Source organism: Dipodomys ordii, unplaced genomic scaffold (genome assembly GCF_000151885.1).
Source record: "Dipodomys ordii isolate 6190 unplaced genomic scaffold, Dord_2.0 Scaffold106, whole genome shotgun sequence".
In the NCBI taxonomy this organism is placed as follows: domain Eukaryota; kingdom Metazoa; phylum Chordata; class Mammalia; order Rodentia; family Heteromyidae; genus Dipodomys; species Dipodomys ordii.
The window spans coordinates 2,317,855-2,343,955 of record NW_012267322.1 but is presented as its reverse complement, the minus strand read 5'-3'; the positions used below and the strand labels follow the sequence as shown (position 1 = coordinate 2,343,955).

At 43.2% G+C, this 26,101-nt stretch overlaps 1 protein-coding gene across 1 annotated transcript in view; it reads right to left on the bottom strand.

Annotated features, from left to right (window-relative positions):
- Nucleotides 1–17,255: 17,255 nt before the first annotated feature.
- Heatr3 (HEAT repeat containing 3) overlaps nt 17,256–26,101 on the bottom strand; it is a 39,404-nt gene continuing 30,558 nt past the window's right edge. The window contains exons 11-14 of the mRNA XM_013027885.1: nt 24,851–24,939; nt 20,934–21,077; nt 19,270–19,446; nt 17,256–18,048 (exon numbers count right to left, since the gene is read on the bottom strand). Of these exons, the coding sequence (XP_012883339.1) occupies nt 17,926–18,048; nt 19,270–19,446; nt 20,934–21,077; nt 24,851–24,939 (533 nt within the window). The 3' untranslated portion in view covers nt 17,256–17,925. The remainder of the gene's footprint in view (nt 18,049–19,269; nt 19,447–20,933; nt 21,078–24,850; nt 24,940–26,101) is intronic.

Here is a 26,101-nt window from a genome sequence, read left to right as displayed (position 1 = left end):
CACGCCAAACACCAAAACAAAATCGCTCCTATGTCTTTGTTCATTTTTTAAAAAATTTTATGACAGATTATGGAAGACGTTCTTTTTTTTTTTTTTTTTTGCCAGTCGTGGACCTGAACTCTGGGCCTGGGCGCTGTCCTTCAGCTCTTCAGCTCAAGGCGAGCGCTCTACCGCTTGAGCCAAAGCGACATTTCTGGCTTTTTCTGTTTATGTGGTGCTGAGGAATTGAACCCAGGGCCTCATGCATGAAAGGCAAGCACTCTACCACTGAGCCACCTCTCCAGCCCTCCTTTTTTACTTTTTAAAGTATCACTTAAATATTAAAAAAAAAAAAAACGCAAACACCAAAACAAAATAGCTCCTATGTCTTTGTTCATTTTAAAATAAATTTTGTGACAGAGGCTGACTAGTCCAGGCTGACCTCAAACTCTCCATCTTCCTGCCACACCTCCACAGTTCTGGGATTAGAGGACTTCAAATTTTGAAAGGTTCCTATGCCAGGTGCTGGTAGCTCATGCTACTAGCTACTCAGAAGGATGAGATCTGAGGATCAAAGTTTGAAGCCAGCCCAGACAGAAAAGTCCATGAGACTCAAATCCCTAATTAACCAGCAAAAAGCTGGAAGTAGAATTGTGGCTTAAGTGGTAGAATGATAGCCTTGAGTAAAAAAGGTAAGGGACAGCATGTAAGCCCTGAGTTCAAGTTCTGGCACACATGAAAGCTAATTTTAAAAATTAAGTAACCAGGCACTTGTGGCTAATGCCTGTAATCCTAGCTACTCAGGAGGCTGAGATCTGAGGATCATGGTTCAAAGCCAGCCTGGGCAGGAAAGTCCATGAGACTCTTACCTCCAATTGATCAGAAGTGTGGAGCTGCAGCTCAAAGTAGAGAGCTAGCCTTGAGCAAAAGATTTCAGGGAGAACATCCAGACCCCAAGTTCAAGGCCCTGAAATAAAAAGCAATAGTTTCAGCCAGATACCAGTGGCTCACATCTGTAATCCTAGTTACTTAGGAGGCTGATATCTGAGAATCGAGGCTCAAAGGCAGCCTGGATATCAAAGTCCATGAGACTCTTATCTCTAACTACCAAAAAGTTGGAAGTGGAGTTGTGGCTCAAGTGGTAGAGCACCAACTTTGAACAAAAAGCTAAGGGATAGTGTGAGCATCTGAGTTCAACCCCCAGTACTGGCACACATACACACACATACACACACACACACACACACACACAATCCTACTAAATATTTGCAAGCTGAATGCAAAGGGACAGAACCCATTATATAGGCTGAAAATCTGAGTCTGAGCATGTAGCATAGAGCTCTGGGAAACCATAAATCTTGTGCCTGAAACAGAAGTTGCCAGGGTTATCACTTATTTATAAACAAGCCTTGTCATATTATGCTGGCAGAACAGTTTCCAGTTTCTACCTTAATCTGTTTTGAGCTAGTCTGCCTAACCAGTGGACAAAGTCGCACTGCAGCGTCTGAGACTCAGAGGCTAGCAGGATGCTGTGGTCACTGCTTCCTCACACTCTGTGATTTGTGAGGATGTGACCACAGAAGCACTCCAGGAGTGACCTTGTTCAAGTTCTAAAACCACATCTGGAAACACACACCATAATTAAGGTTCAATCATTAATCAACATCTGTGCACTGATGGGCTAGGGACAGTGAGCTCTAAGGTATCTCTGTCTTCCTTCTCCTCCTCCTCCTTCTCCATCTTTTTCTGTGTGCATCAATTCTGTGGCCTGAACTCAGGGCTTTGTGATCTTGGGTGGCTTTTTCAGTCAAGTCTGGTAAATTACCTTTTGAGCCACACCTCCACTACTTGCATTTTGCTGGTTAAGTGGAGATAAGTATCTCTCAGATTTGTCTGCTTGAGGGGTTGACTTCAAACCCCAACCCTCAGATCTCAGCCTCCTGAGTAGCTAGCTTATATAGGTATAAGCCACCTATGCCCTGCTTCTGTCTGACTTCTTAAATTGTATGTGTGTGAGGGGGTGTTAAACATTACAGCTCCTCACAGGTGAAAGTCTAGCTACATGTGTTTCATTGTCCAATCTGTTTAAGTCATATACCTCATAAATGCAGCTACAAGGTCATGACTGAATCTTAGAAGGATCAAAAGTTGTTGTTAAGTACTACTGGCCCGTGCCTGTAAACCTAGCTTTTCAAGAGACTGAGATCCAGAAGATAGAGTGTGAAGTCCACTGGAACAGAAGAGTCTGTGAGACTCTTATCTCCAATTAACCAGCAAAAAGCCACACACACCAGCCAAACACCAGGCTGGAGGTATGGCTCCTGTGCTAGAGTGTCAGCTGAGCAAGCATGAAGCACGGAGTTCAAACTTCAGTGTCACTGACAAAATAAAACAAACCAAAAAAAAAAGTGAAAAAATAGAAGAGGAAAAAAAAAATCTAAGACCATAAATACTATAGTGAAGGCCAGTATAGTAATACATGTCTGTAGTCTCAGCAGCTCAGGAGGCTAGGTGGGAGGATTGCTTGAGCACTTGAGTTCAAGGCCAGCCTAGATAAGAAAGGAAGACCTTGTCTCAAAAAAAAAAAAAAGTACTCAGCCTCTATGTCAAAATAATGTTATTTCCAAGAAACATTTGTATACCTTTATGCTTGGTTGTTTGTTTTTCATTCTTTTGAGACAGTCTCACTACAGCCTGGAGCTCCCAGTGGTCCTGTTTCAGCCTTTGGAATGCTGGAATTACAGGAGTGCACTATCATACCCAGCGAGATACCCAACTAAATAGCTGGATTTGCATTCTTTTTTTACTACCAACATTGAACACCAAAGTGCAAAGAGGCATCAGACTTGCTTATAGTCCCAGGTCCCTCTGACATCCAGTGAATAGACACCTCTTAATATGTCATTGTAGCCAAATCCTTTCTTTTCTCTTTCTTTCCTTCATTCATTTTTTTCCCCTTTTAGTTTAATTTAGTGTTGTTTACCCTCAAATGTTGTTAACAATTGTTTCTCACGAGAATATAAAATGCTATCACAAAGGAAGTTAATCCAGCAAGACCTGGGGCCCGGAAGAAGAAAGAGCAGGACCTGTCTAGATCAATGTATTTCAAAGAACCAATCTTGTACATCCTTCTCACAATGCCAGGAATGTCGCTAAGAGCCACTTCCAAATCCACTTCAGGCTGGTCAGGTCATAGAGGAAATTCACTCTTAAGTTAATGATGGCTCACACCTGGGATCCTAGCTACTCAGGAGATGGAGGTCCAGATTCTATATCCCAAAGAACAAGCAAATGACAAGGCTGGAGGCATGGCTTAAGTGGTAGAGCACCAGCCATGAGCAAGAAAGCCAAGCAAACATGAAGCCTTAAGTCCAGGCCTTAATATTGGTGTACATGTGTGCATGTACTCACACATATGCACAAATTCACAAAGCATAAAACATCGACCATTTAAACCATTTAAAAGTATACAATTCAGGGCTGGGAAGGTGGCTCAGTGGTAGAGCGCTTGCCTTGCATGCCTGAGGCCCTGGGTTCGATTCCTCAGCACCACATAAGCAAAAAGAAAAAAGCCGGAAGTGGCGCTGTGGCTCAAGTGGTAGAGTGCTAGCCTTGAGCTGAAGAGCTGAGGGACAGCGCCCAGGCCCAGAGTTCAGGCCCCACGAGTGGACCAAGAAAGAAAGGAAGGAAGGAAGGAAGGAAGGAAGAAGTGTAGTCAGTCACTAGTGGCTCATGTATAATCCTAGCTACTCAGGAGGCTGAGATCGGAGGATCTTGGTTTGAAGCCAGCCCAGGCAGGAAAGTCTGTAAGACTCTTATCTGCAATTAACCACCAAAAAAGACAGAAGGGGAGCTGTAATTCAAGTGACAAAACGCTAGCCTTGAGCACAAAAACACCAGGACAGTGTCCAGGCCTTGAATTCCAGCCCCAGAGCTAGCATGAAGAAAGAAGGGAAGGGAAGAAGGAAGGGAAAAAGGGAAAGGGAGAAGGGGAAGGGAAAAGTGGGAAAGGGAATGAGTATGGAAAGGCAGTGTGCTTCAAGGATAGAGCTCTTGTCCAGTGTGTGTGAATGTCTTGGGCTTGTTCTGTAGCCTTGCAAAAAATAACAATAAAGAAGTTTGAAGTGAAGAATTTTATGTTACATTTATCTTACCACATTAAAAAAAAAGAATATAGCCAGACACTACTGGCTCCTACCTTAATCCTATGTACTCAGAAAGCTGAGATCAGCTTTGAGTTAAAAAGCTAATAGACCGCAGGCCCTGTATGCACACATAAATGTTTGTGTGTGTGTGTGTGTGTGTGACCACCACACTATACCATTTGAGACACACACACCCCTCCCCAAGTCCTGAAGACTTTTTGTGCCTGTACTGGGACTTGAGCTCAGGGCCTGGGCTCTGTCCCTGACCTTTTTGCTCAAGGCTAGCACTCTACCACTTGAGCCACAGCTCCACTTCTGGCTTTTAATGGTTAATTGGAAGTAAGAGTCTCACTAACTTTCCTGCTAGGCTCATTTCAAGCCAGGATCCTCAGATCTTTGCCTCCTGATAAGCTAGAAATACAATGATAAGCCATCAGTGGCAGGCCTCAGTTTTCTTTTGACTTCTCTGAGCTTATCTAAGTAAACACAAGGTGAGGCTTCCCCATCCTCATTCTAGATGCAGAAAAGAAGGTAGCTTGGACAAGCAAACTCCTATTCTTCCTTTACCTTTCTCTACTAGATAAAAACAGCTTCCAAGCTGATGCTGGTGGCTTATAATCTTAATTACTCAGGAAGCTGACATCTGAAGATCTATACTTGAAGCCAGCCAGGGCTAGCAAGTCCATTGACTCTTATCTCCAATTAACTACAAAAAGGTGGAAGTGAAGATGTGGTTTGGAAGACAGAGTACCAGCCTTGAATGGAAAAAGCAAAGGTCCAATGCCCTGGCCTTGAGTTCAAGCTCTAGTGTTGGCACCAGAAAGTTTTCATGACTGAGGGTATATATCAAATAGTATAGCACCAGCCTAACAAGCATTCAGTCCTGAGTTCAAACCTTAGTAAAGCCAAAATGCTCAGAGGCAGCTCTGATCCCTGAGTATCTCATTAAGACAAAATCCTGTTAGGCAAGAATTGCTTTACTCTTGTAAGTCCAGGGTCTCAAACAGAGCCTTGAACCTTAGAAGACATCAACAATGATGATTCTTAGAGTGAATGATTTCTCTCTTGAATTTTCTTTCCATGTAACTGGAAGTAATTTTTGTAGCAGCTTTGGAAGAATGTGGGCATATGACCCATAAATAGATAAATAGATAATAGGTCAATGATAGATATAGATGATAGATTATATATACAAGTGTGTCTGTATCTATCTAGATATCAATCGAGATTGATATCTATATAGATATCCAGATACATATATATCTAGATAGAAAAATGATTAGTAGATAGCTAGATGATAGTATAGATCAATTATAGATATAGATAATAGATCACAGATATAGATGATAGATTTCTCATATTCAGCTAGACCCATTTATGCACATGTACACATGTGTCTAGATATGTATCTAGATACAGATGTATAGATAGAGGATACACTCAGACAGACAGATAAACAGATAGATAGATACTTGCCTTGAACCCAGGGCCTTGCACTTACTTGGTTTTTTGCTCACAGTGGGTGTTCTCCCCTTGAGCCAGTTTTCTAGTCTAGATTTTTTTTGGTCAGTCATAGGGTGTGAACTCAGGGCCTGGGTTCTATTCCTGAGCTTTTTTATTTAAGTCTAGAGTTCTACCACTTTGAGTCATGGCTCCACTTTACAGTTTCAGTGGTTAGTTGGAGATAAGAGTCTCATGGACTTTCCTGCCTGGGCTGGCTTTGCCCTGCAATCCTCAGATCTGTCTCCTGAGTAGCTAGGATTATAGGTATGAGCCACCAGTGCCTGAATAGTCTAGCATTTTGCTGGTTAATTGGAGGTTGAGTCTCACAAACTTTTTTGCCTGGACTAGCCTTGTGCTCTTGTTAGTTTTTTTGCTCAAGACTAGCACTGTACTATTTGAGCCATACTTCCACTTCCGGCTTTTTGCGGTTAATTAGAGAAGAGTCTCATAGACTTTCCTGCTGGAGCTAACTTTGAACTGTGATCTAAAGATCTTTGCCTCCTGAGTAGCTACGATTATAGGAGTGAGCCAGAAATGAGTAAATCTTAATTAAAAAACAGCCGTGTAGTATGTTGTCTATTTCAGTGAAGGAAATGATGTTTTAAAAGATTGTAGAAATGTTAAACTTAATTCTTTTTTAAATTTTTGACAGTACTAGGGATTGAACTCAGGGCTTCACACTTCACACTTGCTAGGAAGGTATTCTGTCACGTGAACCATGCCTCCAGCCAAAGTTAAAGTTGTTTCTATCTTTGTGTATTCTTGTTTCAAAAGAAAAAAAGAGAAAGTAAAGATAACAGCTTTTGAAAATAATTTCAGCTCTGTGTCCCATTGTGTGTATCACAATAATGAACAAATCCATTATTCTTTTTACTTGGTAGCATTCATTCAAAAGAAAGTGATTTCTTCTTATTTTAGCTGAAAAACTTTAATTATCTCTATGTTAAATAAACTCAGGAATTGGCTCCTAAAAAAATCGAGAATGTTTTTCCTGGTTTTACTCCAGCTAAATGGAAGTAATTGAAGCCAATAGCTCCTTAATTTAAAAAGACTTTGCTGAAAATGTTAAAATTCCAGGGCAACTGTGTTCTCATGATTAGGATTCCTACATATGATTAGGGAGGATAAAAATACACTGCAGCAAACATGAAACTACTTGCTCGTAGTTTCTTGCTCTGCATTTAAAAAGTGGGCCCTATGTCAGACGCTGGTTGCTCTCATCTATAATCCTAGCTACTACTCAGGAGGCTAAGATTTGAGGACTGTGGTTCAAAGCTAGCTCAGGCAAGAAAAGCCCAGAAGACTCTTATTTCCAATTTACCACCAAAGAAACTGAAAGTGGAGCTGTGTTAGAGTGGTAGAGCACTAGACTTGAGCACAAAAGCTCAAGTTTAGCACCCAGAATTGACACACACACACATACACACACACACACACACACACACACACACACACACGTACGTATGTACGTACGTAAATAATCCCCCAGTAAATTCTGTTCACTAAAAGAACAAAATGTTGAATTGTTCCAGTGAGAGAATTAAATTTTCTATTGGGTAAAATTTGAGAATCTTTTTTATTTTTTGACAGTACAAAGGTTTGAACTCAGGCCTTTGAGTTTCCTCAGTAGCTTCTTTGATCAAGGCTGGTACTCTACCACTTGAGCCACACTCCCATCCTGGAATTTTGTTGGTTAATTGGAGATGGTGTCTCTAATACTTTCCTTCCTGGGCTGGCTTCAAACCTGAATCCTCCAAATCACAGGTGTGAGCCACCAGAGCCCAGCTCTGCAGATCTTTCCAAGTAGTCTGTAAGGTCCAAACTATTTTCCCACCCATACTAAAACATTCCATCTTTTTTTGCTGTTTTACTCCTTGTTGCTGTGGGCACTTGCACAATGGTGGGTAAGTACTGTAGCTGGTATGAATCAAGAACCAAGCTATTCTCATCCTAATCCTCACTGAGCTCAGAAAAAATGCTGGCTGTTCCTAAGCACTTGCTTGATGAACTGGTAAAAATACTAAGTTTGCCTGGCACCAGTGGCTTATGCCTATAATCCCAGCTATTCAGGAGGCTGAGAGCTGATGATTGCAGTTTGAAGCCAGCCTAAACAGGAACGTCTATGAGACTCTTATCTCCGATTAACGAGCAAAAAGCCAGAAGTAAAACTATGGCTCATGTGGTAAAGTGCTAGCCTTGAGCAAAAATCTGGGACAGTGCCCAGACCCTGAGTTCCAGCCCCCCTCCCTTCCCCCACACAAGTTAAATATTCATCATATGGGCTGGAGTGCAATGAGAGAGTGTGTGCTGAGCATATGCAAAGCCCTGGATATGATCTCCAACATCACACAAAAAAGTTTTACTGTTAGGTGTGGTGATGAAAGCCTGTAATCCCGGCCCTAGGGAGGCTGAGGCCAGTTTAGGCTACAGAGTGAGACCCTGTCTAAAAAAATAATACTAATAATGTTATGCTAATAGTATTATTAAACCTTGACTTTTGAATGAGTCCAGGTCTTTTTCCACACTGGTTATTTTAGTATAATCGAAAAAAAAACCTGTTCTTTTTTTAATTGAACTAATTCACACCTTAGTGGGAAGTCAATTGACCGTGTAATTAGAGGCCTATTTCTGGGCTTGATTTTCTTCCATTGATCTCTGTGTCTCTCCTTATGCTAAAGACACAGGATTCAAATGCTTTATACTAAGTTCTCTTTCTGGGTTGTTTGTTTGTATGTTTGTTGTTTGTTTTTTCTGCCCATCCTGGGGCTTGAATTCGAGGGCCAGGTGCTGTCCCTGAGCTTTTGTGCTCAAAGCTAGTGTTCTACCACTTGAGTCACAGTTCCACTTCTGGTTGTGTGTGTGTGTGTGTGTGTGTGTGTGTGTGTTTAATTGGAGATAAGAGTCTCAGGGGCTTTCCTGATCAGGCGGGCTTTGAACCCCATTCCTCAGATCTCAACCTTCTGAGTAGCTAGGATTACAGATGTGAGCCATTGGTGTCTGGCAGCTTTATGGCAAATTTAAGGTCAAGTACTGTGGGGGTACCCATGTGTACAGCCTGCAGCTCCCCACTGCAGGGTGATGGGCATGGCCAGCATGGTGGCACTGTCCATCATGGCGATGGGTGTTACCATGTGATGGCGTGGGCATGCTGGTAGGCGTGGCCATCATGAGGGTCCTGCCCACCATAGTGTTACCTGCTTTTCTCCATGGAATGCAAATGTGCAGCCCTGGCCTGCCCATCAAGAATTCTTTCTGGGGCTGGGATGTAGCTCAGTGGCAAAGCGCTTGCCTAGCAAGTGCAACGTCCTGGGTTCGATCCCCAGTACCAAAAAAGAAAAGACAAAAAAAAAAAAAACCAATTCTTTCTGAAGGAGGATCTGTTTCCCCTTCCTCTTCTGGGTCACTGTCTTGATGGTTATTGTAAAGGTAATGTACAGAGGGGTTAGACTTTTCATTTTTATTTGCCAGTCCTGGGGCTTGAACTCTGGGCCTGGGTGCTGTCCCTGAGTTCCTTTGTGCTCAAGGCTAATGCTCTACCATTGAGCTTTTTCTGCTAGTTTATTGGAGATAAGAGTCTCACGGACTTTTCTGCCCCGGCTGGCTTTGAACTGTGATCCTCTGATTTCAGCCTCCTGAGTAGCTAAGATGACAGGTGTGAACCACCAGTGCCCGATAAAAGTATATTTCTTTTTGAACAATGTCACCCCTTCCCTTGCTCTCTCCCAGTTTTTCTCTCCCGTCCCCACCTACAAGTTGTATGGTTCATTTTCAACAGTTTTCAGTTAGCACCACTGCTGCATTTCTTCACCCTTTGTTCCTCCATTTCTGTGTATTTTTTAAAATTTTATTTAAAATATTCTTATCTTTTTTTTTAATCTTTTTGGTCAGTCGTGGGGCTTAAATTCAGGGCCTGGCCAAGTCACTGAGCTTTTTTTGCACAAGGCTAGCGCTCTACCACTTGACCCAAAGCATCACTTCCGGTTTTCTGATGGTTTAGTGGAGATAAGAGCCTCATGGATTTTCCTGCTTGGGCTGGCTTTGAACTGTGATCCTCAGATCTCAGACTCCTGAGTAACTAGGATTACAGGCAAGAACCACCAGCAGCTGGCTTGGTGTTTTTCTTTTTTAAGCTGTTTTGAAGCCTTGTGTTCTCACCTGTAATCCTCACTGCTCAGTAAGCTGAGATCTGAGGATCACGGTTAAAAGCCCGTCCAGGCAGGAACTCCAATTAGCTACCAAAGGCTGGAAGTGGAACTGTGTTGCAAAGTGCAAGATGCTTACCTTGAACACAAGGGCACTGTCCATGCCTTGAGTTCAAGTTGTAGGATGTATACACACACACACACACATACACACACACAAGCTGTTTTTTGGGGGGCGGGGGGAAGCAAAGCAAAATAGTTGTTTATGCCCATTGTTATTCCATACAAATTTCAGAACGGATTTGTTAATTCCACTAGAAAACCTGCTGGATGTTTAATTTGGTCTATGTTGAATCTATAAATGAATTCTTGAATTGGGTATGTACCCAGTGGTAGAACACTAGTCTAGCATGCGAGAAACTCTGAGTTGTAATCACAGGAACCACAAAACAAAAGTAAAAAGATAAAAACCTATCACAGATGGATTGGTACAGATATGCTACTTTTCAATCCATGAATGTGGTATATTTCTCCATTTATTTAAGTTTTTAAAAATTTATCTCAGTGGTGTTTTTTGTATTTTTGGAGGGCTCCTTATATGTCCTTTTTTTTGGGGGGGCACAATTTCATTCCTCTATATGACAGAATAGTATTACATTTTTGTGGCCCAACTTTGGACTGTGATCTTTCTACCTATGCTTCTTGCATAGCTGGAATTACAAATATGAACCACCATGTTAAATTACTTGTTGAGATGAAGTCTTGATAACTTTTTGCCCAAGACTGGCCTGAAACTTTGGTCCTCCAGATTTCTGCCTCTATATATTTATTGTTACAAGCTTAAATCACATTGACCAACGATAAATGGTTATTAAAAATGTACAAAAAAGCCAAGCACCAGTGGCTCATGCCCCTGATCCTAACTACTCAGGAGGCTGAGATCTGGGGATAGTAGTTCAAACCCAGCCTGGGCACAAAAGTCCAAGAGACTCATCTCCAATTAACTACCAGAACACTGGAGGTGGCATTGTGGCTCAAACTGGAAGAGTGCTAGTGCAAAAGCTCAGGGACAGTGCTCAGACCCTGAGTTCAAGCTCCATGACCCACAAAAAAAAGAAAAAAAAAGTATAAAAAATTCAGTGATGGGGATGGCAAGGTCTTTTCTGTGATTGAAAACGGTAATACAGCTTTTGCATTTAACCAACTATAACTTGATTTTGTTTTGCAGTGGTGGGAATGGAATCAGGGCCTTGAGTATGCTAGGTAAGTACTACCACTTAGTTTCACCCTCAGCTCCACACACGGTTTTCTTTTTTGTGCTGGTCTTGGGGTTTGAACTCAGGGCCTAGATGCTGTCCTTGAGTATTTTTTTGCTCAAGGCTAGCATTCTACTAACTTGAGCCACAGCTCCATTTCCAGCTTTTTGGTAATTAATTGGAGATAAGAGTTTCATGCGTTTTTCCTGCCTGGGCTGGCTTTGAACAATAATCGTCAAAACTCAACCTGTTCCTGGGCATCAATGTCTCATGCCTGTAATTCTAGCTACTCAGGAGACCAAGATCTGAGGATTGTGGTTCAAAACCAGCCCAGGCAGGAAACTCCGTGAGACTCTCTCTTTTTTTTGGGGGGGGGGGAGGGTCCGGTTGTGGGGCCTGAACTCTGGGCCTGGGCGCTGTCCCTCAGCTCTTCAGCTCAAGGCTAACACTCTACCACTTGAGTCACAGCGCTACTTCCGGCTTTTTTCCCCCCTGCTTATATGGTGCTGGGGAATTGAACCCAGAGCCTCATGCATGCAAGGCAAGCGCTCTACCACTGAACCACCTTCCTAGCCCCCGTGAGACTCTTATCTCCAATAAACTACTCAGAAAACTGGAAGTGGCGCTGTGGCTTAAGTGGGAGAGCACTTACCTTGAGCTGATGAGCTCAGGGACAGGGCCTAGGCCCAGAATTCAAGCTGCACAACCAACAAGAAAGAAAAAAAAAACACCACACACACACAAACAGCAACAACAACAACAACAACTCAGCCTGTTGAGTAGTTAGTATTACAGGCATGAGCCACTGGCAACTGGCCTACCATTATTTTCTTGAAAGAACTAGGGTTTGAATTCAGGCCTCACACCTGCTAGGAAGGTCCTCCAACACTTTTTGATGGAAGTGAGGGAGGGAAGTCTAGCTCCTCACAGGTATATTTCCTATACACCCCATCATGGGAATCTTATTCCTCCTTGTATTCGTAGAAACCAGAGGAGCTGTTTACCTGCTGCACATGTCTGCATGCTAGTAAATGATGCTGTGCATGAAAGACTACATTTCTTTGGTAAGAAGACTACATTTCCCAGCCTCCCCTCCTGTTGGGTTTAGATGGTGGCCAATTGGAGACAAAACAATATAGGTTAAAAATCATTTTTGCCAGTTTAGAGCTCAGCCATAGCTTTTTTTTTTTTTTCAGCCATAACTTTTTAAGTGAGACCTTTAGGTCACTTTATTTTACCCACCCATGAGACTGAAAGAAAAGGACAAAAGCCTGCAAAAGAAGGTTCCTAGACTCCACAAAGAGACCCAAGTTTCATGGCATTGATTTCAATCAGGATAAATGTGGACTGCATTTAGACACTTGGAGATTGATCATTTTTCTTGTAGAACATAACACTATTTTGAAACACAGCCAAACACTCTGCAAGAGATTCTAGGAGGGTAATTTGTTCTTAAAAAGAGACACAATGGGGCTGGGAATGTGGCTTAGTGGTAGAGTGCTTGCTTAGGATGCATGAAGCCCTGGGTTCAATTCCTCAGTACTGTGTAAAAAGAAAAAGCTGGAAGCGGTGCTGTGGCTCAAGTGGAGAATGCTAGCCTTGAGCAAAAGAAGCTCAGGGACAGTGCCTAGGCCCTGAATTCAAGCTCCAGGACTGGCAACACACACACATACACACACACACACACACACACACACACTCACTGAGTCATGCCTGTAATCCTAGTTACTCAGCAGGCTGAGATTTGAGGATTGCAGTTCAAAGCCAGTTTGAGCAGCAAAGTCCATGAGACTCTTATCTCCAATTAACCCGCAAAAAATCCCAGAAGTGGTGCTGTGGCTCAAGTGGTAGAATGCTTTTTGCTCAATTTAACCAATTATAACTTGTTTTTGTTTTGCAGTGGTGGGAATGAGCTCTTTGCTCAAAACTAGTGCTCAGGCTCGAGTTCAAGCCCCAGAACTGGCACACAAAAAGAGAGATACACACATACAACAAACCAAGTGTGGAGGTATACAACTGTAATCCTAACACTCAGGAAGCTGAGGCAGGAGAATCACAAGTTCAAGGATAGCCTGGATTTCACAGAAATGTCTCAAAACACAAAAAAATGAATTTCCTTGTCTGTGTGTAGCCACTGATGGATCTTCCTCCAGCAATCCAGGAAGCCAGCCTAAATGTAAAGGAATACGCAACAAAGCCTTGGGGAGAACAAGGGCTTGATGATGTGCTTGAGCCTCTGTGTTATCCAGATCGAATCTTCTCACTGGATTCTTTATGACATAACAAAGTCATTACAGTGGACAGAAGTGGATTCACAGTTTCTAGTATTTGTGCTCAAAATCATGTTAGCCGATAGCAAACCCAAACTCTTGAGACCCAACGCAGCCCTGCAATAAAAGGTCTTAGTGGTTGCTCTGGATGTCTGCAGGGTAGGGGGAACCCGGTCCTGGGGCAACTTTCTGTAGGCTCTCCAGCAGCAGCAGCAGCAGCAGCAGCACTTCTGAGCAGCAAATGTGCCCTGGATCTGCAATGCCCAGCCCTGCATTGGCTGTAGATAACACAGAGTAGGCAACTTAGAGAAGGGGATGGTGGTGGAAGATAGTGTTCTTTCACTGTGGTTGGGTTAAAGGTCTGCAGAGTTTCTTGACAAACAGGTGTGGTGACCCTGTTGGTCTAAATTAGGATCAAGGTCTCCCCCCACACCTTACAGACCCTCCTTTCCTCTCTGTTTCCCTTCTACCATAACATTTTTCCTTCCTTTCTTTTTTTATTTATTTTTATTATTTTATTTGTGAACATACTGTACAGAGGGGTTACAATTACACGGGCAGGATAATGCATACATTTCTTACCAAGCATTGCAGCCTCCTCCTTTGTTTACCCTTCACCTCCCTTCCCAGCTCCTTCCTTTCTTTTGTGCCATGGCTTGAACTCAGGGCCTTAACTACTCTCTTGGCTTGCTTACTCACAGCTGGTTCTCTACCACTTTGAGGCCCACCTCCAGTCCAGTATTTTGTTATTTTGGAGACAGAGAGTCTCAATACCCTTCCTTTCTAGGCTGGCTTCTAACCTAGATTCTCAAGTTCCCGGCCTTGTGAGTAGCTAGAATTACAGGCCTGAGCCACCAGTGCCTAGGTTCTGCATATTCTAAACAGCTGATGTCCTTTATCTCTTTCCCCTCTACTCTCTTTGTAATTAAACTTAACATCTTAGAATATTTCTCTGATATAGGAACATTGAAAATCAATCAGCTTTTGCCCTAGACTGATCCTCTTCCAGAATTTCCGGTGCTGGTGAATATACCACCAGCCACCACATGGTGTAAGCCATAGAACTGAGTCCACCTAAGCACTTTCCTGTCTTACTGATTCCTCCTGTGTGGAATTAGTCTGTTAGCATTTACTACTGGAGCCTCCAAGGTCTATACTACACTGAACCAAACCCATTTACCTCATAAGTGGCCTGTACTCATCTGGCTGGTTCACTTCTAAGGACTTCACTTTCCCAGTAATTTTAATGATGTAACACCGTTTGACGCCCTGGAGCTTCTTCTGACCCCTACAGCTTGCCTCACTCCCCATGGCCCCAGGATCTTTGCACACGTTGTTCTCTTACTGAAAACGATTCCTGCTTCCTTACTAAGCCTTCTGGACCTTTCCAACCAGGTTAAGCTTCTTCTAGAGCCTCAAAGCTACAGGCAGTCCTTCTTCATAGTACTAGTCCCACAAGTTCTGTGCAGGACAAGATTCTGTCTATTCTGCCTGTCATGGGGCCCTCAGTGTTTTAGAGAGCTGGCCATAAAGCCAGAGGCCTCAAGCAATCTAGTTCAGAACAAGATGTGTTATGTGTGCTTGATCTCAAAGTGTGGGCGCTGTCCCTGCTTTTGTCACTCAAGACTGGGATTCTATCACTTGAGCCACACCTCCATTTCTGGATTTTTGGTGATTAATTGGAGATAGGAGTTTCACAGGCTCTACCACTTGAGCCACAGCACCACTTCCAGTTTTCTTTTTTCTCTTTTTCTTTTCCTTCCTTCCTTCTCTCCTTCCTTCTTTCCTTCCTTTTTGTTGTTGCAGTCATGGTGCTTGAACTCTGGGCTTGGGTGCTGTCCCTGAGCTCTTCAGCTCAAGGTTAGCACTCTACCACTTGAACCACAGCATCACTTCTGGTTTTCTGGTGGTTAATTGTAAATAAGAGTCTCACGGACTTTCCTGCCCAGGCTAGCTTTGAACTGAGATCCTCATATCTAAGCCCTCCTGAGTAGTTAGGATTATAGGCGTGAGCCACTGGCACCCGCTTTTTCCTCATGTTTTATCATTATATAGTGACCTTTCTTGTCTTTTTTTGGGGGGGGAGGGTTGGTTGTGGGCCTTGAACTCTGGGCCTGAGTGCTGTCCTTCAGCTCTTGCTGTCCCTCAGCTCTTCAGCTCAAGGCTAGTGCTCTACCACTTGAGCCATAGCACCACTTCCAGATTTTTCTGCTTATGTGGTGCTGAGGGATCGAACCTAGGGTCGCATGCATGCATGAGAGACAAGCACTCTACCATTGAGCCACCTTCCCACCCCTTTTTGGGGGGAGGGGGTTTGAACTCTGGGCCTGAGGCTGTCCCTGAGCTCTTCAGCTCAAGGTGAGTACTCTACCACTTGAGCCACAGTGCCACTCTGTTTTTCTGGTAGTTACTTGGAGATAAGAGTTTCATGGACTTTCCTGCTGGGCTGGCTTTGAACTGCAATCCTCAGATCTCAGCCTAAGTAGCTAGGATTACAGGCGTGAGCCACTGGCACTAGCCAGTCCTGCTTTCTTTTGTGCAACACTCACAGGCAAGATCTTATTCCATGCCTCCCTTTCCTGTCTCTATCCCTAGAGGTGAAGTGTGTTTTCTGTAAGCAATGCATGTTTATCCATTCATTCACTCACGTAATAATGGGAATTTCTTCCACTTATATTCAAGGGAATTAGCGATAAAGCCACTTTTGTTTCTCACCAAAGCTGTTTTCAAGTATTCCACTTCTTATGTGTTTGCTTAAGGAAAGAAATATCACTGCTTTGCCAGGAGCCGGTGGCTCACACTTGCAGTCCTAGCTACTTAGGGGGCTAAGATCTCTGAGGATTGTGGTTTGGAGGCAGGTCAGGCCAAAAAAGTCTGTGAGAATCTATTCTGTGACCACCAAAAAGCTGGAAGTGTGGGTCAAGTGGTAAAGGGCCAATTTTGAGCAAAAAAAGCTAAGACCAGTTCAAGCCCCAGAAATGGTACATACACACACAAATTGTACTCCAGACTTGAGCAGGCTCATGCCTGTAATCTCAGCCCTTACATTGGTGGGGCAGGACTTACATAGCAAGAAAAAGTCTCAAAAAAATTTGCATCCTGGATACAATGTTAACTGACATCTAAAACACACAGCATATTCTCCTTGATAGACCACAGCAGGTGATGAAACAAGTCTCAATACACCTTTTTTTTTTGGCCTCTGTGTGTGTGTGTGTGTGTGTGTGTGTGTGTGTGTGTGTGTGTGTGTGTTAGAACTGGGGCTTGAACTCAGGCTTGCATTCTGGCTTGGCTTTTTTCACTCAAGGCTATCACTCTACCACTTGAGCTATACATCCACTTCTGGCTTTTTGCTCCAATTTTTGGTATTAATTGGAGATAAAAGTGTCAGATTTAGTTCAGTGGTACAGCATTTGCCTAGTGTGAGCAAGGCCCTAGGTCAACCCCTAGCACCAAAATAATCAAATATTTGTCTTTTAATCAAGACAACTGAGACCGATTGTGTGGAAAATTCAAATCTCCATGGACAGTTCTTCCAACTAATGGACAATGGAGCAAACCACAGCCTGCTTCAGGACCACAATGGGCAGGAAAGTTTTTTTTTTTTGTTTTTTTTTGGGTCCAGTCGTTGGGCCTGAATTCTGGGCATGGGTGCTGTCCCTCAGCTCTTCAGCTCAAGGCTAGCGCTCTACCACTTGAGCCACAGCGCCACTTCCTGCTTTTTTCTTTTGCTTATGTGGTGCTGAGGAATCGAACCCAGGGCCTCAGGCATGCACAGCAAGCGCTCTACCACTGAGCCACCTTGGGCAGGAAAGTTTCTGCTGTAAGCTAGTTGTTACCTCATACTTTTAGACTCTTGAAGTATTTTCCAATACTTTACACACAGGTGAGGCAGGCCACCCAGAAATAGATGTGTGTAGTATTACAAAAAAAGGAATTTATAATACACAAAGCTTTTAGTGAAAATGTTATTTATTCAAAATATGTTCTATAATTCTGACTCTAAACCATATTAAATCAAGGCAGTGATTGATCATGTCACCATGAGATTACTGTCACCTCCGTAGCTCATCAGTACCAGCCCCTGAGTGATACAAATAAATTCAATTACTTTTTCACAATAGTATATAGCACTTCAGGACTGCATATTTCAGTTAGTTTCAGCTAATAAAAAAATTTGTGGCTTAAAAAAGTACCCAGGTAATGATTGAGACTTTGCTGTCTTGCAAAATTCAAGGGCATGATTGTTGAAAATGTCTTTACTGCCCAGGAAGTGGTTGGGAACCAGATGTGGGCCAGGTATGTGGTTCAGAGCAGAGTGCGTGCATAAAAACACTTTGTTCCCGGGGAATGAAGTTTGCTGGAGACACATAGGCAAATGCACAGAACCCACAGCCCAAGCACACGTTTCTTACAGATTTTACTTTTTTTTTAAATGAACTTCAAATTAAAGTTCAAAGTACAAGCATTCCAAGAGCTTTTGGAAGCATATATTTGCAGCATCAACTCCTTTGGGAAGTTGGTCTCTTTTTGTGGCACTGGGGACAGACCCAGGCCTTCCCACATCATACACAAGCACTCCACCTCTGACCATGCCCCCAGGAGAGAGTCTTGAGTCTCTTCTGATGTTTCAGGAAGTCAGTCTTTTCTCCACAGTTTCTTGATAAGCAATAAACCTTCTCAAGTTCATCTTCACATTGTCAAGAACACACAGCTGATCTGGACTGTATTTACCTCTTCCTTCCTTTCGTATCTGATCAAAAAAAAAAAAAAGTATGCAATTTGGTATCTATTACAAATTCATTTAAATAAAGTAAGTATTTAATTTGGGGCATATGTAACTATTTTACACCCAAGACTTCAAGAATTTGGTGAAACAGTTTTACTCCCAAGTTAAATGAAATACAAAGAATAAAGATATATTTAGAATGTGCACCCTTTTAATGATTAATTTTTGGTAGGACTTGGTAGGCAGCCACTCTACCACTTGAGCTCTGTCCCTGTCTGTTTTCTTTCTCGCTTATTTTTTTGCCTAGGCCACCCTGGATCACAATTTTAATTATGCTTCTCACTGTAACTGGGATGACAAGCATATGCCACCATACCCAGCTTTTTCTGTTGACATGGGATCGCCCCAATTTTTTGCTTAAGCTGGCCTGGAACTTTGATCCTTCCCATTTCAGCCTCACAAGTAGCTTAAGATTTACAGGCTAGAGACATGAGGCCTGGTAGAGTCATACTTTAAAAGAATGAATTTTATGGCACTCCAGCAAAGGTGAAGTTTTAGGGTGCAACAGAAACATTTGTTTTTTTGGGGGGGGGAGGCGGTCGTGGGGCCTGAACTCTGGGCCTGGGCACTGTCCCTCAGCTCTTCAGCTCAAGGCTAGTGCTCTACCACTTGAGCCACAGTGCCACTTCCGGCTTTTTTCTTATGTGGTGCTGAGGAATCGAACCCAGAGCCTCATGCATGCAAAGCAAGCACTCTACCACTGAGCCACCTTCCCAGTCCCAACAGAAACATTTGGAAAGTGTGCTACAAAACGGATTGGTGGGCCAGTCTTCTTATTCAGAAGGTTAGGAGTTGGGGGAAAAAAAAGCCTAAGTGGAGGCATGGCTCAAGTAGTAGAGTACCAGTCTTGAGCAAACAAAAAGCTGAGGGACAGTACCCAGACTCTGAGTTCTTCAGAGGCTGGGCTGTAGCTCAGATGTACTACATGAAAGTGCTTGGTGGGTACAGGTCACGGCATTCACATACATAAAGCATGGTAGAGTACAAGGAGCTGGTCAAATGCCAATCTGGCTCCAATTCCAAAGATTGGGCATCATTGCAGATCTATAACTCAGTGAGCAAGCATTTGGGATAAAGTGCTCTGGTAATCGCTGACATTTACAGGGGCTGCTGCAGTCTACACATGGAGAACACTCCCTGGAGAACACTCAGACTTGTGCATCTACAAGTAAAGCAGCTACAAACCTTCGTTTTGAAGACAGGCTGAAATTCTTTGAGAGCAGATAGCAATTTTATTTGGATTGAAGCCCTTTCAGCTTCCTCCCCATCTGCAAAGACATCAAAGAGGGCATCCAGAGCTTCTCCTACAACCACGAGGGAAGGGTCTTTGGTGGCGATCTCAAGCAGAAAGCACCCAATGGTCTGGAACAACACACACAGGTAACCTGCTATCATTGTACATTCTAATCCTGCTATCATCCTGTTTCATACAGAAATGATACAGCAGAAATGATAACGTATTAAAGAACTAAGACGTTACAAATACTTACAAGCATACTAACATAACAGAAGAGTATTATACTTTACATTCCTAAATAAAGTGAATTAAGATCCACAATAATATTGGAAAAATTGATTTTGGAAATATTAGAACTCCCTTGAAAAGGCTTCTGTATAGTGTTCAAGGCACAGAAGTCTTACCTGTAACAACGAAATCTGCTTTCAAAAGTAGATGAAAACCAGTAAATTAACCCAGCAATTTTGCCTCACCATCTTGGTTGATACCCCCCACCCCCAGTCCCCAGCCCCACAGAGCTAACGAGAGCATTCTCAAAGTGTGAAGGTGCAGAATAACCTTCTGTAGCCTGTCTGATCTGCCTCCCAGCATCTCTGGGTGATGTGCAGCTAGGTCATGTGGCTAAGGAATAAGGTGATCCCTGGCCAGTTGGTTAAGCTCTCTGGGCCCTGATTTTTCTCCTCCAGAATATAACTCAAAGTACACAGCACTACCTATGAGGTAGTCTTATTAAAACAAGGATCTGAATCCTTGGCTCAATCAAATCCAGCCTCTACATCTAGCTTCCAGCTGGCAGGAAGTAGAAAGGACAGAGGAAGAAGCCTACAACCACAAGGAAGCAGTCAGACAGATCCACAAGGCTGGACAGTCTGCCGGGTGCTGATCTGGATGATGAGGACAAACAGGTGGTTTGGGGAGAACCAAGGTCAAGAGAGAAAGACGCACACAATCCCAACCCAGGCAGAATCCCTGGCTTTCCTGATTTAAACCACCCACAAGGAGGTAGACTGGATCCAACTGGGAGCTTATGAATGGACTAGGAAGTAGACACATCAAGAAATGACAGCTGCAGAAGGCATAACAATGGCAGTCAAGTAAAATATTGTCCCTATTTATAATAGACACAATTAAACCGATAGGGGAAAACGCCAGGTCTGTAATTTACTTACATACCCAGAAGAGAAGCTCCATAAAGTACACAGATAGAACATTAATTGTTGATCTGTTATGGGGCACAAACTTAGTGGTTACTACCTTTTACATGCTTAGAAATGTAACTAACAAGATTTACAAATTGTATAGTTGAGAAGAGGTTACTGTTCCATTAAAGTGACAATCAGCCCTTAACGGAGTGGGAGAAACACACACACACACACACAGAGAAAGCATTTCAGGTAGTTAAATGGCAAAAATGAGGCTTAAGTTTAAAGTATTTATCTTACACCTGCATTAGATCACCCCAAAGGGATCCTTGTACGAAAGTACCTTCAGCAACTTGTTGCTAGTGTCTTCTCATGGGGCCCGCACAAGCATTAGAAACCCTGTGCCAATTCTTCCCCTCTTCCCCAGTATTCCAGTATTTCACATCCATTCTGGGAGCAAACTGTTTTACCTTAAGAGTGTCAAGTGTCCCACTTTCTTTGGCCAGCATGCTGCCAGTGATTCCTGAAATACTGACAACGTTCACTCGAACCCCGACATTGCTGCTCCCAATGCCAGCTCTGCACAGTGTCATCAGCTGCTCGGGTGTCATGCACTGTTGAGAGGAAGGGGGCATATGAACAGAGTTACACCCCACCATTCCAATGGCAAATGAAAGCCAGCAATCTCTTCTATGGGCTACTGTATGAGGCCAAAGACAGAGTGAGCACCTGGCAGAGAACTTAAGTATTCTGAGCTAAGATGAGTCCTTCTCATGTCACTTGTTACTATCCAATATTTAAGGAGCTTTAAGTCCTATTAGTTTCATTTGAAGACTTTCATTTCAAATGTACATATACTAAACAGATTCCACTTCTATTTTATATTGATCATGAAAGTTTGAACATATAGTTGGGTAAGGTGGCTAATGCCTATAATCCCAGCTACTCAGGAGGAAAACGGTGACTGGAGTTCAGCCCAGAAAAAAAAATAATGAGAACTAATCACAGCAAATTGGCTGGGCATGGTGGTACACACCTGTCATCCTAGCTATGCAGGGGATGTAGGATAGGGGGATTTCAGTCTGAGGCCAGCTCAGTAAAAAGCAGAAGACCCTATCTGAAAAATAATTGAAGCAAAAAGGGCTGGGGGATATGGTTCAAGTGGTAGACTGCTTGTCTAGCAAGCACAAGGCCCTCAATTCAAACCCCAGAACCACCAAAACAAAAAATAAAGTTTTGAAAGTAGCCTTTGTGTAGCCAGGTGCTGGTGGCTCATATCTATATTCCTAGCTACTCAGGAGACTGACATCTCAGGGCTGGTTTGAAACCAGCCCAGGCAGGAAAGTCTGTAAGACTCTTATCTCTACTTAATCACCTAAAAGCTGGAAGTAGAGCTGTGGCTCAAGTAGTAGACAGCACCTAGGCCCCAAGTTAAAGCCCCAGGACTACCACACACATATACAAAAACAGAGTGCAAATAATGTAAGAATTTTGAGATGTTTTTGTGTAAGTTACTAAATATTGTAAAAATCATCAAGTTATATAGTGCTATGTGGTGGTAATTTTCAGCTTGAGCTAATTTGTGCACAAGTTTAGGAGCAAGTTCCATGAATGTTGCACTGCCTGGCCATGACTCTAACCAGCAGCACAGAGCAATGAGAAAAAGATGGTCAGGGGTTGGTGGCATGGCTCATTAGTAGAGCACTAGCCAATGAGTAAATGTGTCAGGTAGTGAGTCTGAATCTCAGACTTGAACAAAGATTAAAAAAAAAAAAAGATAGTATAGAGCCAGACTTTCCAGGTTTCAAATCCCAGCTATGCTTGGACCTCTTGGCACTCCAGCACAGGTTACTTGATTCTAAATGTTATCCACTTCGCACAGGAGGGCAGGGCCACAGACATCCACAAAGAGCTACATGGATCCAACAGTGCACACAAAACATTCACTGATATTAATGGCAGTGAGTATTTGTAAACCCTTAAGCTTCTTTCTTTTCTTTATTTTAGGTCAGAGATTGAGACTCAAACTCAGTATCTGCCTTTCACTTATTTCTGAATCTTCTGCATGGCTTTTGCCCAATGAGAAAGAACAGCTGATGGTGCCTGATTTCCCAGGAAATACTCTAATGACAGGGCTGAGCTGGGCATGTGGCTTAGTGGTAGGGCATCAGCCTAGCAAGCAGAAGATCCTGGGTTCAAACCCTAACACTACCCACAAAGAAAATTCTGCAGTAACTATGGTGAATCACAGGTATGTTGCAGTATTAGCAGAACTCAAACAAGTCACCGAATGCACATAAGCCTGCAAGGTAAAGAGGCTAGGGAAGCGGCAGCCAGGTCCTGAGTTCCGCACTATCCCACTAGTGTGATACTTGCTGAGTTTTGTTTTGCTGGTCCTGGGGCTTTAACTCTGTCCCTGAGCCTCTTTGTGCTTAAGATTAGCACTCTACCATTTGAGCCACAGTGCCATTTCTGACGTTTTCTGCTTATGTGGTACCAAGGAATTGAACCCAGGGCTTCATGCATGCAAGACAAGCACTCTACCACTAAGCCACATACCCAGCCAGGAGCTGAGTTCTTTTTTTTCTTTGTCAGTCCTGGGGCTTGAACTCAGGGCCTGAGCACTGCTTCTGAACTTCTTTTGCTCAAGGCTAAAGAAGCTGAGTTCTTAACACCTATGATATAGTGAGCCTGAGGAGCCAGAATCTTAACATACATGAACAGTTCCTTCTAACATACATGAACAGTTACCTCTAACATACATGAACAGTTAGCTCTAACATACATGAACAGTTACTTCTAACTGAGCACAGCTTTAACTAATTGTTTTTCTTTTTTGAGACAGGGTCTTGCTGTGCAACCTATGCTGGCCTTGAACTTGCCATCCTTTTGCTGGAATTAAGGGTAAGGCTACAGGTATTCATCACCATACCTGGCTCAAGTAGTTTTCTGTAACTAGCAGATAGGCCCAGTAACTGCTCCCCGCATGCCACAGAAAATAAGAGCAAAAGCTAGTGCCAGTAGTTCATGCCTATAATCCTAGCTACTCAGGAGGCTGAGATCTGAGTATTGCAATTCAAAGTCAGCCTGGGCATTGCCAGGCGCTAGTGACTCTCTCTTATCTCCAATTAATCACCAGAAAACCAGAAGTGGAGCTGTGGCTCAAAGTGGTAGAGTATTGGCCTTGAACAAAAGAGTTCAGGGACAGTGCCCCAGACCCTGAGTTCAAGCCCTATAACTGACATATAAAAGAAAGAAAATAAGCAAAAATACCATATTTTTCTATAGGCTCTACAGCCACATGGCAAGCTATGTGTTATTGTCATTTTCATTTCACAGAAAGAGAAGGCTAACAATTATGTTAAAAGAATTCTCAATTGTAACCCCTCTATATATCACTTTTATTACAATTTTTTAAAAATAAAAGCCAGAGGTAGAGCTGTGGCTCAAGCAGTAGAGAGCTAGCCTTGAGCAAAAATAAGCTCAGGGACAGCACCCAAGCTGAGTTCAATCCCCAGGACACACACACACACACACAAACACACACACACTTTCAAATATACAAAGAAGCTTTTAAATCATAGAGAACATACTAGCATGAAGTCAACGGCATCCATTTTGTTGCACAGTAACAACAACAGCAAAAATTCCCAGAATGGAATACAAAACAAAACAAAATAAAAACAAACTAACTCAATCTCTGGCTTCAATCCCCAGCACTGAGGGAAAAAAACCAATCTAAGGCTCAGACATAAGGTCCATGTCAAGAGACACAGAAGCCAACCTGAAAGGATTCCTACTATCTAAAATGAGTCAACTTTAAAAAAAAATTGTAATTGTAAAGGTGATGTACAGAGGGGTTACAGTTATGTAAGATAAAGAGTACATTTATTTTTGGACAATGTCACCCCTTCCCTCACTCTCTCCCAGTTTTTCCCTCCTGTCCCTACCCACAAGTTGTATAGGTCATTTTTAACACAGTGTCCAAGGAGTCCCACTCTGCATTTGTTCACCCTTCGTCCCTCCATTTCTGTACCCCTCCTTGCCCTCCCAAAGACAGATAAAGGAACAAACAAGTCAAACAGAAGACAAAAACAGCAGCACCAACAACAAAAAACCCTCTTGTTTAAAATGGGTCAACTTTTGCATCAAAAAGAGTAATTAGCTGGACTTATTGGTGCATGCCCTTAATCCCAGCACTTGGGAGGCAGAGTGAAGGAAGATCAGAGAGTTCAAGGCCAGACTACGTTGCATACTGAGGCCCTGTCTCAAAAAACCAGAGGGAGTGAAAACAAAACCAAAAAATCAACATCCAGTTGTATGGCCACAGAAGCACTTCCAACAAGAAGACACTTCCAAGTTTCAAAGTAGTTTTCAAAAATCTTACCTGGGGAAGGTTATTAGAGGCCATTGTTTGCAAAAGGGCCCTCAAGGCACTAGTTATGGCTTCTAGAAAGTCCGGGTGGTCAGCAAAACCTAAAACAGAAAGTTACCACAAAACACAAAGATCAAGTCAAGTTCTCTCTCCCAAGACAAGCTATTCTGAGAAAATTGGATTAAAGGAAGCATGCCACATGTTAGCATATGCTATGATTAATTTTTTTTTAATTCTTGATATTTAAGCCAATGTTTAGTTCACAGAGCTCTGGGCAGTATAGCTGTGGAGTCTAAAGATGACCAGGGGAGATGTCCTGCCCTAGTGTGGTGGTGTTCTCTGGACTCACTCTGGAATAGGACGGGCCTGAGCCACCTGCTGTGCAGGAACTCAGTCTCACCCACCTCCATCATGGTACCAGGCAGCCCCCTGGTTAAGTTGTCTCCCACGCCAGCCTTCTTGCCAACCCTAGCCCACTGCAAGCCAGGAACTGCAGCCAAGGGGTCTAGGCTGCCCTGCCCCCAGGTCTTCACCAACCCCACCCCAGCTCCTTATCCATTTTCCAACTGACCCTCTTCCCACATAGGAGCAGCAGTTACAGGGGATGGTGCAGGTAGTCACTGGCAAGGGTGAGTGAGAATCCCTGCACTTCAATGGGAAGGGAAAGCACTGGTGTGTTACGACTGTAACTTCCAAAAGGGTCACAGCAACACTGCCCTGCTCTGGATGCCTGCCCTTCCCACAAAGAAGGGGAAGCATGTTCCCCCACACCTTGAATCTAGTTGTGATGTGTGACTTCTTCAATGGACAGGACATATGAATGACCGGCTAGATAATAAAAGACAGTATTAATTACTGCTGTTTTTACTGATTTCTTATTTTTTGTGTTGGTCCTGGGGCTTGAAATCAGGGCCTGGATGCTGTCCCGGAGCTTTTTTGTTCAAGGCTAGCTCTCTATCACTTGAGCCACAGGTCCACTTTCAGCTTTTTTCAGTGGTTAATTGGAGATAAGAATCTCAAACTTTCCTACCTGAGCTGGCTTCAAACTGCTATCCTCAGATCTCAGCCTCCTAAGTAGCTAGGATTACAGGTGTGACCCACCAGTGTTGTAATTACTGCTGTTTAAAGTCATTGTTTGGGCTAATTTGTAATATAGCAAAGATAGCATGGTTTCCTGCTCTCTGGTGCTGGAGACCTTGTTCTAGTTCTGAAGCCCTACTTTCAATTGCTTATGTGAGAAGCAGGCAGCTTCTCAAAAACTGT